General features: G+C 60.1%; 1 protein-coding gene across 1 annotated transcript; it reads right to left on the bottom strand.

The window, feature by feature from the left end:
* Positions 1-1,804: 1,804 nt before the first annotated feature.
* On the bottom strand, positions 1,805-9,599 carry TFAP2C (transcription factor AP-2 gamma (activating enhancer binding protein 2 gamma)). Its single transcript, XM_004686907.2, has 7 exons — positions 9,316-9,599; positions 7,382-7,867; positions 7,233-7,284; positions 5,907-6,123; positions 5,243-5,361; positions 2,990-3,134; positions 1,805-2,131 (listed from the first exon to the last, which is right to left on the bottom strand). The coding sequence occupies exons 1-7, from the start codon at positions 9,361-9,363 to the stop codon at positions 1,846-1,848; spliced, it is 1,353 nt and encodes a 450-aa protein (XP_004686964.1). The 5' UTR covers positions 9,364-9,599; the 3' UTR covers positions 1,805-1,845.
* Between the last annotated feature and the right edge of the window lie 3,843 nt (positions 9,600-13,442).

The following is a 13,442-nucleotide window of genomic DNA, read 5'->3' as shown; positions in this document are numbered from 1 at the left end:
ATGAGACTGGAGTTGAAGCAACGACTTGATCCAATGTGGAAAATCCTCTTGCTCTCAACTTCCCTTTGAAGCCCAGCCACTCATGCCAAACTATAAACATATCACTTCCTGAAGGCTCTGCCAGGTCACTTCAGCGTGCAATCAAGTACCAGCCGCGCGCTTCCGAGACCCTTGCGGACACTCAGCAAGGACGCAAGCCCTCTCCGGCCCGCCTGCTCCCAAGCAGGGTCCAGCCACCACCTCGTTTCCCAAGTAGACAAACCATTAGCCGGCCTGGCTTCACCTGACTCAACCATCAATGCATGTCTGTTCTCAAGAGTTTGGGGTGCAGCTTGGCCACAGAGTCCCGTGTTGCTCAACCAAGTAGCCTCACACAAAGACATCGTCAGTCATCAGCCTCGCACGTCCCCACACCCTGGCGGTGCAGAGGACGGCTCCCTACACAAAGCGCCGAGCGCTCCAGCTGGGGGCAGCTGAGCTGGCGCACAAGGGAGAGAAAACTCTCCCTTTGGCCAAGGACAAGGGACAGAAAGGGACAGAGCTGCACCCAAACTATAAATTAGCTGCGCCTCTATTCCGCTCACCTTAGGGGTGTTTAAAAAAAAAAAAAAAAATCAAGCTGTAACCAGACTGTCACGGCTTCTATCGAGAATACTTTTTATTATACAGGTATCATATACACACCGTTACTGGGGAGGTTTACAGGCATGGAGCTCAATGCCAGACCTCGAGTCACCCACACACGTAGCACACTCAGTGCAGGGCCCCTCCCAGCAGGCAGAAGCAAAGTCCCTGCTTTGCGAACAGCCGTTAAATGGAACTCTCCAGCGTCCAGAACAGCCAGGACCCTTCACGCCTTACTACCCTGTGTCCATAGGAATGAAAACCTTGGCAGGTATTTTAGACTAGCCCGTCACCTTGAAAAGCTAATATTAAAATTGAATCCCATTCTCAAAAAGTCGTAAGAAGTGCACCCGTATTTACAGACCCCATTAAATTATGCATAAATAAAATCTGTACACCCAACACACTGCTTGGCAAAATCCAGAGCCTTCTCCAGGTCTTGGGGATGACAGGCAGTCCCCCCCAAAAAAAAAAGAAACAAAAAGCTTCATGCCTGCCCTTTCAAGTTTACTCAAAACACCAAGATGTGAAATAAATATGCAAATAAAGCTTCAGTACCTTAAAGGAACATGTCCTTTCAAAGATTCTCCTATTGGAAGAGTTAACTTTCAAAAAAGTATTTAAAAAAAAAAAAATCAGTAGGCTTTTTTCCTTTTTTTTTTTTTTTTAACAAGTTTTGAAAGATCCCCTTGGAAACAGGGGTGCAAAATGTGTCAAATACCACCTAGTCACTAGTTGCTCAGCTGATAGAATCTGTCGCCTGCTGAATGTGGGATCTGGTATCTGAAGAAGCTAGATAAATACTTTTTGAAGATAAATATTTAGTGGACACGGAAGCCAGCCATTACCTTAACACTGAATAAAAAAAGGTTGATCTGAATCTCGTTCATTCGACATTTTCAACAGCTACATGTAGGTTTTCGTTGTGAGCCCAGGGGATTTATTTAAAAGGTTCTGAAACTTGTAGCACCACTTCAGAGCAAAGGAGGCGTAGGGTTCCAAACAATGAAATCAAAGCTTAGTGAATAAAGAACCAGCACTTGTCACCTTCAGAGAAGCTGTCCAGAGCTGCGGTGGAGAGCAAGGTCAACAGAGGCGGCTGAGCGGGAAGGCGGGTAGCAGCTCTGTGCGCCCCGGCCAGGGGTCCCCGCTCTGTCCCAGGGGAGCGTGAGTTTCCTGGCCCTTTTCCTCCCAGATGCTTCCATCCTCGCAGGCCCCGTTTCATTTCCTGTGCTTCTCCATCTTCTCCAGGGTTTTGCTAGAATCCGCGGGACTCTGGTCACCAGGGTTCATGTAGGACTTGTCTATGACTAGCAGAGCCTCTTTGATGTAGTTCTGCACAGCAGACACGGCGGCACAGATGGCCTGGCTGCCGAAGCCGTGGGTGATGAGGCTGAAATGCGACAAGCAGTTCTGGATGTTGGACTCCAAGACGGGGGTGGGTCTGCTGTTCCCGTTGGGTGTTCGGTCTTGGTTTAGTAGGTCCGTGAATTCCTTGCACACTTGTCTGTGGAGAGAGTCACACACCCGTGAGCTCCATCTCGCTCCAGACAGGGAGGGGTCAGGGACAGGACAAGCCGCCAACACACCCCCCGCGGCCAACACTAACAGCCGGTGGCTGCTCTTAGCACCTATTCAGTGCTCGGCCCCAGCATTTGGTTTTTCATCATCCTCCCTGCAATTAAGAAAGATTAGTCCCAGTCACCACCACCAGTACCAGCGGGGTCAGATCAGCCCGGGAGGCGAGGGGGTGGCCCCGTCCTCAGGGCAGGTGGTTCCGAAACCTGCGGGAGCAGGACGTTACACGTTCCCCGACCGGACCCAGCTGGGCCCCCGTGCCCCCTTTTGCCCCAATTCCTGGCTTGATGTCCCAGCATTTGAAACATCAACTTACTGTTGCTTTCTAAGAGAAACCTCACAGCGGCGGCATTAAGCACTTCTAGAGACATTTAATTTGCCAGGTTCCCAACAAATCCAGCCCAGAGCGTTGCATTTAAGCACCAAAAAATGTGGTCAGGACACACAGGCACCCCACTTTCACTGGATGTGACGAAACTGCGTCTGTCCGCACATTATGCTCAGCTCTGCAAAGACAGTCACGAAAGGCTGACCGTGCAGCTGGGCAAGAGAGCAGCACTGGCCACTCCACGCCCCTGACCTGCCCGACAAGGTCACTTCTTCAGGCTTTGTTAAAAGCAGCCTCCTGACCCTTCTCTTTGGCTGCAGGCCCCAACTTACTCAGCCATCTTTTCTTCCTTGCACTCGGGGAGTGTCTCAGACACGCACACACACGGACACATGCACGGGCCCACGCACGCGCCACGCGAGGTCGGCAGCAAGCCCTCAGTCGAGGCTGGACACTTACTGTGCGGCCAGCAGCATGTTCTTCCGAGTCGCCATCTCATTGCGACCTCCAAGATGAGGCCTGGTTAAATATTCTGCCACTGGTTTACTAGGGAATTCTGCTTCGCAGACATAGGCAAAGTCCCGAGCCAGATGAACAGCCTCACCTGGAAACACGAGTCAGGGAACCGACTTAGGGCGGCGGCTCTGGCAGCCCGGCCTCGAGGCCCCCTCTTCCAGCAACCCTCAGACGCTTCGTACCCCACATTGAAGCCACTGAAAGTCACGCTCTCCGACCGGGATGGAGGGCAGCATCACACATGGGGGGGAAAGACCAACTTTCCAATTATATCGGAACCATGCCAAGCAGGGCCCGGGCCCAGCCGGACCTGAACCTCCCAGCCTCCACCTGGCTTTTTCTCTGTGAACAACGTCGCATTTGTGTGAAGAAGCAGGGAAGTTTACCATTTGACAGAAGGAAATGGGTCGGGTCTCTCTCTGAAAGACTAAGCTCTTGGCACGGGACTTTCTTTTATAAGTTAGGGGAGCCCAGGATGGCGGGGTCAAGTCTCCACAATGTTTATTTCAGGCAGGCAGGGCTGGTTCCTATTAGAAATGCGAAAAGCCCCAACTACCAACTTGGGCCACTCCCTTGTCCAAGACACTGGTGCTCGGAGGGAGGAGCCGGCGAGAGCACCTCCCCCAGAGGTGGGGTTCAGGGTGCAAGGCCACATGCTGTCCAAACCCCACAATAGTGCATGCCCTGATTCCACCCCTTTACACACACACCCCCCCCCCCCCACCCCCCGCCTTTCAGGACTCAGCCTCAGAATCCTTGTTCTGGCCCACTCAAGAGCGTCCTGCATGCTCGGCTGGCCAGCTGGACACCCCAGCCCGCCACATGCACAGGCTGCATGCTCGGACACCCCCACTTCTCCATCTGCCCCCAAGCAGATCTCCAAGGACGCATGTAAACAGGGAGCGCACAGCTCTCTGCCAACCCTCCTCCAGCTCACCAGCGGAGCCACTGGAGCTGAGGGTGCTCCCCCGGCCCCTCCCCCACGCCCCACTGGACGGGCCCTGGAGGCTCCAGGGGAGTCTCAGTGCTACACTCCATTTTCCTTTTGTTTTAAAAACATTAACTTCAGGGCCCTCGCTGCAGTGCAGCACTATGAAGCTGTCCGCAGCCACTCAGCACAAGTCCCATCCCGGCCAGGGAGTGACCTACGTAGTACAGCAGACCCCTCCTGTCTCACCCAGTGCTCCCCTCAGCACCTCTGGCCTGTACCCCAGTTCTTGCACGCATAAATAAATAAATCTTTAATATATTGGGTCCTCCATGGTGGTGCAGCAGGTTAAAGCGCAGCACTAAGAAGCTAAAGCCACTTCAACATGAGTTGGATCCCCACCCTGGAGGTGACCCCAGGGTGCAGCAGACCTCTCGTGACCCGCCCGTTGCTCCCTCAGCAGTGTACTTCGTCGATCTGCCTGTTCTGCTCCCCACTGTCTCTGGTGAAGCCTCTCTCCACCCCTGCACCTCTGGCCTGTACCCAGCTCTGCATGCATCAATAAATAAATCTTTAATATATATTACATCATTTTCCCTTGCCCCTTCAAGGCTTGCTTGCCTTCTAGGCTGTTTGGGGGGTGGGGGGGACCCGTCCCACAAGCTATGGGTGGGGGAAGGGGCACATCCGTGGGTCCTGGACTTTCCTCATTTGGGGTGGAAATGAACAAAGAAGGTGAATCATGAGCGAAAAGGGCTTTCTCTGCATGCCTCAATCCCAACATTTCACAGCCACAAAATGTCCCCAGAAACAGGACATCTGAGGGCCCAAGAGTAAGCAGGCGTTTTATTGAACGGGGTGACACTGCAACTCATATAAGCTTCAGACATGCCCCACGGTAAGCCAGATAAGCCAGCGTCTGTCTGTGCTAAGTTCCCCGAGAAAAGTTCATGTCTCCCCTTGCCTTCCAGGGCCGAGTTTCAAAGGTGCACCAGCTGACTGACTGCAGCTTTCAAAACTCAGTTTGTGCAACCGGGAATGCTGACACCCCAGTGTGCGTTGAAGTCGGGAAACCAGATTTCTTCTAAGCAGGGATTTTCTGGGAACTCAGAACACTTAAAACACCTATGCCAATGTTGAGTTTGATTTGCCAAAACCACTGTGCTTCACTGAAAAGTTGTGAAGCTTAGGACACAGCCGAGTGCTTTCCTCCTCCTTTCTCTAGGCTGCGGACACCACCCAGCTTTCCGACCGCCAAGGCCACTGACCTTCCACCAGGGACGTCAGGAGGGTGACATGCGCAGCTTTCCGCCTCCCAGCGGGAAGATTCAAGCCGATCTTGTCCAGTTTCTCCCGCAAAGACCGGCCTCCGTTTTTAGACTTGGCTCTGGGTGACAGAGCAGAGGGTGGCCGTTCAGTGAGCCACACTGGAAAACCCCGCCCTGCCCACGTGCTCGTCAACGCTGAAACCCCCGAAAGCCCATCAGCGTGATGGACAGATGGTAACCCAGGGCCCAGGAGGCTTCTGTCAAATTCACCTGCGCCAACTTATTTTTCATCAGCACAGAACACTGCGAGATGTCCTGGAGCAGACACACTCTCACTTGTTAAAACAGCGGCAGCACCTCCACCCCAAGTAAAAACACCCCAGGGGGACAACAGCCCCGGAGCTGCCCTTCCCTAACGCAAGTGCCACCGTGTGTGTCACCCATGAAAGCCAATTCCAACCGCGATAATTCGTTATCACTGTTCTAGCACTTTCTCTTGCATTTGGCACTTTTTTCTGAGAGAGAAGAAATGTACAGAAACTCTGAGCCGATTAGAATTCAGCGTTAGGCTTAAAAGTTACATAAATGTTAAAAATACCTCCGGTCCCTGTATACATCCCCCCCTTCACCCACCCAGCCACGGGCCCGGGACGCGCCCACGTACCTCCTGAGGACACCTCCCAGCAGCGAGGCGTTTAAGCACTCGGGCGGGGACAGTCTCCGCTGGACTTCAGCGACGGTCACTTTATATTTAGACGTAGAGCTGAGGAGGGACAGTCTTCCCGGAACGGAGCAGAAGACCTCGCTAGGGTTCATCACGGCCCCCACCAGCTCCTTCTGACAAGGGAGACTCAAAGGGTTCTTGGTCATTGAAATGGGACCTGGGAGTGAAGACTGGAGGTCAACAGCCACATCCCAGCCACGGAGGCCTTTCCAAACCATGCATCAAGGTGGAGAAAGACGGGGCTTGAAATTCGGGGTCCATGTTTTTTAAAGTCACACTCCTCAAAGATAATCCAATCTGAGATTCACAAGTTAACGCCTTGGGAAGATAATGAGTCCGGATCCTAAGCACCAAGCACCGAGGTTCTCATTTCCCAGCCACTGCTAAAATCTATTTAATTAGAACATTTGTTTTCCAAAGAACTGCGCCCATAACCAAATACCTGACTTTGTTTTCCTCAACGAACAACCAAAGTACTAAGACTGATATTCAGCTCTTTTGCCAAAATCTTTCAGTGAAGCTGACAGCACAATAGAAAATAATACAAACACACCTGTTCTGTAGACATAACTGGAAAACTCAGTTTATTTTCTGAGTTCTCCCTCAAAACTGATCTTCCCCACTTGCTTTTTAAACGGTTTAACTACGCCTTTAACTTCCATCCTCTCCAGTTCCCAAAATGGCCTGCCTAGGAATCCGGTCAGTACATAACCTGATTCCATAAGCCACTCATGTACCACCTAATCCAATTTCCCAAATCCCCTTTCCCAGTTCCTGCAAAGAATCCTAACAGGTCCCCTCCGCCTGGTTTGAGGCACGTAGAAAAATTTCTTTGCTAGACCAGATTGTTTCAATACATTTTTTCTTGCCGACCCAAACTGAAGTCTCCTTATCACAGATGTTCTTGAAATCAGAAATCCTATCAGCTCACACAGTGGATCCTGAACCAACCCTCAGCTGGGATGCGGGTTTTTCTGTGTGGGCTGACTCCTGGAAGGCGGGCCTGGAAAACGGGAACCCCTGGGGCTCAAGGCCTCAACCCCCAGAAGCTGCAGTAACAGACCCGGAAGTGCACGGCTCCAGGCACCCTCTCCCCTTGGGGTGGGAAAGAAAGGCGACCTAAGCCTAGGTCCAGTCCCCTCGCCACGTGCCCCAGTCAGCCACCAAGGGCCTCCGCCCCTGCCAAGAAGCTTAGAACTTCGCCCGGCAGTGAGAACACCGGCGGCGGCTGCAGCGGGAAGGGAGAGGCTCCCGCCCTCCACCTACCTTTGCGGATAACAGTCTGGTCGTGCAGAAGCAGGTGCTGATCCTCGACATTCTGGGGGAGAAACGGACAGAGTCGCCTTTAGTTGGGGGCGCAAGGCCGAGCGCCCGGTCGCGGGGTGGGGGGGCCAGAAGCCCCGAGGGCCGCTCACCTGCACCTCCTCCATCTGGTGCGCCACGTCGTGGAGGCCCAGGCTCTCGGCCAGGCCCGCGGCGTCCAGGGCGTGAGCGTGCGGCAGCAGCAAGTCCGAGCGGCGGTAGGCGTCCCGGCGGGCGCTCATGGCGCCCCCCTCGAGCCCCGAGAGGTGCGGGATCAGGCCGGCGGGGCGCCCGTGGTGCGAGGGCAGGCCGGCGCCCTCCTGGCTCTGGCGGCCCGGCCAGGCCTGCTGCTGGCTGCCGGCGGGCGCGGGCTGGTGGAGGGGGTTGATGGCCGCGGCGTAGGCCTCCCCGAGGTGCGAGTAGGGGTCGGCCGACTGCGAGTACGCCAGCTGCTGATACGGGGGCGGGAAGTAGGGCGGCGGCTGGTATTCGGCGACTCCGGTGTGCGAGAGCGGCGGCGCGGGGCTGTAGAGGTGCTGTCCGGCCGAGGCCAGGTGCGGCAGGCGCGGGTTGCCATTGCTGCTCGCGTCGTGGCGATCCTGGGGGAGCCGAGACCCTGTTAGCGCGAAACCCGGCTCCAGCGAACCGGCCGCCGCCCCCGGCGCCCCCCCCCGGGGACGGGCCCGCCCCGCCAGACCGGCGCCCAGACCTGGGGGAAGGCTTCCCCGAAGCCCTGCGGCGGAGACCTGGGCGCTCCGACTCCCGAGGCGCTCTGAGGCTCCAGGTCCGAACCCCAAGCCTCGCGCCAGGAGTAGCAGAAACCGGGGCCCCGGGACGCAGCCGGCGCGAGGCGCACGCGGGGCAGAGCGCGGTCGCTCACCAGCCCGCACATGCCGGCGCGGGCGGAGGACGCGGGCGGAGGGCGCGCGCGGCTGGGGAAGTGAGCGGCCTCCCCGCCCCGACCCTCCCTTCCACGCCCTTGGGACAAAAGACCTCCGGACGAGCGACACTCCCTACAGGCCAGCCACCCGGCAGCGCCCGAGGACGGGGGCAGGACGCGCGGCGGACGGCGGGGCGGCCTCCCTGCGGGCGGCACCGCGCGGCCCAAAGGCCCGGGAACTGGGGCCGCTCCGCCGGACACGGCCCGGGGCCCCACAAGTCGCCACAAACGGGGGCATTGGGGACCCCGGGAACTGGGCGCCCTTGCCTGAGCACGTCCCCTCGCCCCACGGCTGTCCGACTTCGGTCCCAATCAGAGGACGGGGTCCAAGTGTCCCCAGGTCACAGGGGTAGCGGGGACCAGATGCATGGCACGGTCGCCCCCTAGCGGAAGTGTCCGGGCGTGCAAACGGGGTAGCCCCTCGAGGTCCGGGGTGCGGTGAGCTCCCGCGCCGCGCCAGCCGCGGCTCCTCTCCCGGCCCAGGCGCACGCCTCCCGCCGCCCGCGTCTTCTTCCTCTTCCCGCTCGCCGCCTCCCTCCCTCCCACTCTCCGGAACTCTAGCTCAACCTGTCCGACAGGCTGGAGCACTCGCGGGCGCTTACGGCCCCATCTGGCCCCAGCACCCCCCTCCCCAGCCCCCACTTCTCTTGAAAGCCAAACTTCGGTTGTTGTGCTTCCCCCGAAGAGGTAGCGGGGCAGGTGACCAACTGGCCGCGGGGGGCACTCGGCGAAGTGGCGCTGGCAGGGCCCCGCTCGCCCCTCGGAGGTTTCGTGCGGCCAGCCGCGTCTGAGGGTGGTAGACCCGGCGCGCTCCCGAGAAAGCCTGCGCTGGGCTTCGCGAGAAACCGACCGGTAAGCCCTGGGAGCGGGACCTGCCTTCCTTCCGAGCCCCGTTCCCGAGAACTGGCCCTTACAAAGGCCCGGCCACGGGGGCGCGAGGGGGCGGGAAACGGGGTGGGGGCTGCGGAAGAGTGGACCCGTCCCATCGAGGGCCAGCGGCGGGTGCCGCCTCGCCGCTGCTGCGCCCTGGCCCCCATCTTGGTCCAGCGGCCCCGTCTCCCAGACTGTACTCGGGCGGGGCCGGGCTGCGCCCCACTGCCAGCTCACCTCGCAGTCCTCTTCATACTTGACATTATCGGTTATTTTCCACAACATGGCGTCCGGCGTCCCCCAAAACAGCCGCCAGTTAAATCCAGGCTCCCCCCACCCCCCGAGCGGTAAATCCAAAATTGGGGTCACGGTGGCCAGGCGTCCGCCGCCGCCCCCGCCGCGCGCGGGCCTTGCTGTTCGGGTCACTGGAGGCGCATCGGCGGTTGTGCGACCGTGGCTGCGGCGCCCGCGGGTGGAGAGGCCGCTGCGGTGGACCAAGGAAGCCGCGCCCGCACCGTGTCCCGGCGATAGCCGGGGGACCCGAGCGCCTTAATGAGAAGGAAATTATCATAACTCCTCCCCGGGGGCCGGCGCCAGGCCCCGGCGCGGGCGGGCCGGCCCCCAGCCAGTCCCAGCCTAGCTCCGCCCCGCACCCTGCCGGGCGCCGCTCGGAGACCCAGGCTTCGGGGGGCCAGAAGAAGATGCGAGTGGGCGGCACCTCGCGGACCGAGGGTGACCTGCCGGGCCAGGGGACCTGCCACTCCCACCGTGAGCGCCGCCGAGACGCGCGGGGCTGGGGCGCGGGATCCAAATACCTAAAAGCCCCGTGTTTTCGCCTCCCGCGTCTTCCCTTCGACCCCCCAAAGATGGGGTCACGTGCAGTTAGGGACTCCGCACTCGGGACGGGCGCAACCGACCGCTGGGCGTGCTTATGTCCCAGTGCAGCCTCGCACCCACCCGCTCCACCTAGACTAAGTTTTGGGTTGAGATCGAGCCCCAGCGCTTCCGACTCTGCCCTGCCCGCCCGCGCCGCCGCACGGCGCCATCCAGCCCCTCCGAGGGGCGGCGGGGAGGAGAGGCCTCCTGGGCAGTGTGCCCCTAAGCGCCAGGGGGCTGGCGGACCGCTCTACGGGCTCCGAAGTAGGGAACGACGGCGTCTCACCGCCGTAGCCCGAAGCTGCGAGTCCGCGGCCGGCTGCGGCCAGGGGCGCCGCGCGCCCTCGCCCAGCCCAGCCCAGCCCTGCCCTGCCCAGCCCTCGCCGGCTCGGCAGCTGACGCCGGAGGGCCTGGCGCTCGGAAGCCTCAACTGGGAAGAGGTGCGGGGCTGTGGCGACCCTAACGCCACCGCGGGGACTGGGGCGTGCGGCCGAGAGCGGAAGTGGAAGGAGAGGAGAGACAGAGGCCCACCCCAGCACCCCGAGAGGTGAGCACCGTCCTTCGGGAGCTGGAGGCAGAACACGAAACTTCCTTCCACGCAGAGGGGGCCTCTCCCCCCCCCCAGAGTACTTGTCGCCCAGACGTGAAAACGATGAGCAATGTTCATTAAAATTTTTCAAAGAAACGAAATCCACTGGCCCAATTGTTGTAACTGACTTTTTTCACTGCAGGGGGAAAGCAGCTCATTCGCAAGGGCGAATTTTGTTGCGATGCCCCAGCTGACTCCCCAAGGTGAACTGTAAACATTCTGGGGGAATCTGACAAGGGGACACTTTCTGTTTTATTCCAGTCCAATCTTGCAGTAGTCGGTCCCTATCGACAGTGTCCCGAGCCCTGGGTGGACCTTATTGCTGCCCACAGTGACTGCAACCACATAGCCTCCTCGGCTTTGTTTGGGCGCAACGTTTCTTTAAAACCATTTAAAACCAGATGGGCCTAAAATAAAATAAATTAAAAATAAACGTTCCCCTAGAGAAACGCCCTTCCTTGCTTTGGAGAAAGACAGATCGGAGGTGACATTCCCACTAAATGTAAGCTCAAACCCTGGAAGGGAAGCCACTGGGGTTTTCTGCTATGTCTGCGGGGCTTCACACTGAATACAAAGGCTGGTGTGCCCTCCCCGACCCCTAACACCTGGCTTCCAAAACCCCGGGGCCTGGGGCAAAGAGGAAAAAAAACCGAGAAGCAACCCGCGGTTTGGGGGTGGGGGCAGGGGACACCTGCGCCAGGTCCGAAAGCTACCGGTCAGCGGGCTCTAGCGCACCCAGGTCATGCAGGGTTGGGGTCCCCACGGCTCCCCGGAGAGACACTGCGGCTCCCTCCTCCTTCCCTGCGCCGGGGCTCCCACATAGGTGACGGGGCTCTCAGGCACGCTGGGCCTTCTAGGGACGGGCTTGATTTCCGGACTCGGTCTGGGGCGCCTCTGGACAAGCGGTCTCGGAGGTGCAGACCACTATACTCCCGCCCCCGGCAAACTGTAGCCAGTACCGCGCAGGTGTCCCCCACCCCTCCAGGCCCCGGCTGTCCTTTCTTCCCGCGGCAGCGCTCACCGACACCACCCGAGGGAAGGAAACTGCTCCGCCCAGGAGCGTCCAAGGAGGAGTCAGAGAGCTGATGGGCCCCGAGGGTCTGTGCGCCAGGCGCGCGAGGGCCCTAGGGGCCCAGCGGTTTCAGGATCGCTGGGCAAGGGCCTTCGTTCCCAAGGCAGTCCCGGACCCGTCGCGGCCCCCTCTCCCGAGGAGCGAGCGCTACAGCGCGACTCCAGCGCCCACGATGGGGAAGCGTCTCAAACACCTTAAGATCTTCCGGGCCAGGGGGACCCTGTCCAAACACGCACAGCCTCGGCCTCAGGCACCGAACCCAAGCTCGCTCGAGATCAGCGCAGGGGGCGGGAAGCCTCAGCGCTTCCTCGAGCTCGACTCCCACCCCCAGCCACCCACCCACCCGCAGCCGTAAGGGGGGTGGCTCCAGCTCCGAACCAGACCTCCCTCCAAAGCCCCAGCCCCCTCCCCGCGCGAGGACCTGGGACGGCTCGGCCGCCTGCCCGGGAAGGGTGCCCCCTGGGGACTCTAGGAGGTCTCGCGGCCATCTAACACAATCTGGGGTTCGTGGGGGGCGCCTCATTCCAAGCGCAGCGTTAATTAAGGACTTGGGGGTAAAGGACTGTCAGGGGCTCCCCTCTGTCGCCCCCTAGGGAGCCTGCACTCTTAAGTCCTGGACCCAGGACCCCATCCTGCTCCGAAAGCGCCAGAGACCCGAGAGGGGAGACTTCTGCCTGGACAGCAGCGCCGCTGTGCCCCACCTCCAGCCCAGGGCGGCGGGGGCCTCTGGAAGCAGCTCCAGGCCCCAGAGTCCGCCGCCGCCCCCACCCCCACCGCAAGCCTAGGAAAGCGGCCGGGCGGGTAGAGCTAGATTGGGGCTGGCCCGGCCCGTGGCTTCTCTTCCCGCCCCAGGGAGGGGGCGCCCAAGCGGCAGGTGGAGGCCCCCGAGCGCCAGGGCGGACGCGGCGCGCGCGCCAGGTGTCTGTCCCGCCCCTCGGAAGAGTGTCAGCTCCCAGGGGCCTCAGTCAGCGGCGGGGCAGGGCGGAGGGCCAGGCCCGCAGCCGGGAGGGGGCTCCCAAGCCGGCCGCCCTCCACCCTCTCTGCCCGCCCTGGCACCCACTGGACAGGCACTGCACCTAACGTCTAACGTCACTAAGGCCTGGCCCTGCGGCGTCACAAGCATCAGTTCACAGCCCCTGCAAAAGCCGGTGTTTTAAAAAAAGCAGATTAAATGGTTCTCAAAGCTGAGGTGCCACTCACGATGCTTCTGGTCTCCGCGGGGGCCCCAACCCAACGACACCTCCTCTTCAAGGTCTCCGCAGCAGGTCTAGTGTTTGAGGGGACTTCTCCACCGTCCTCTCCCCCTACCCGACATCTGCATTTTACAAGGGGCAAAGTGAGGCAGCCGCTGGGGGACCCATCGGACTCGAGGGAGGGGTTCCTCGTGGCCCTGGGTCTAGTCCCTGCGCTCGGCTGCCAAGCTCCCCGGCGCACACCAGGTGGTCCAGTCTCTAACTCGACCCACGTCTCAGCAGGCGAGGGTGAACTTCAGTTGTCCTCAAATGACCTCAACGCCGCCACCTTACCTACGGTGCAGTGCTCCCACCCCCACCCCAGGGACACTCGGGGGCCTGTCAGACAGCCTGACTCTCGAGTCCCCTGCCCTGAGGGTCACCCCGCCCTCCAGAGGCCACGCGAGGCTAGAATGCCCATCACCGCTCCGGGACATCCCGCGGCCCGTCCGTGAGCAGCCAGGCCGCTCCGAGCGCAGGCGGCAGGGCGAAGGCGCGAGCGCGACTCCCCGGGGCCTTCCGGCCGGGTCTCCGACGCCACCACCCTCTCCCGGCCAGCTTAAGCCCGGCGGGCGGCCGGAACGAATCGGCCCGG

This window comes from Condylura cristata, unplaced genomic scaffold (assembly GCF_000260355.1).
Source record: "Condylura cristata isolate star-nosed mole 26May11 unplaced genomic scaffold, ConCri1.0 scaffold00022, whole genome shotgun sequence".
NCBI classification, from domain to species: domain Eukaryota; kingdom Metazoa; phylum Chordata; class Mammalia; order Eulipotyphla; family Talpidae; genus Condylura; species Condylura cristata.
This window is presented reverse-complemented; position numbering and strand designations above follow the sequence as displayed.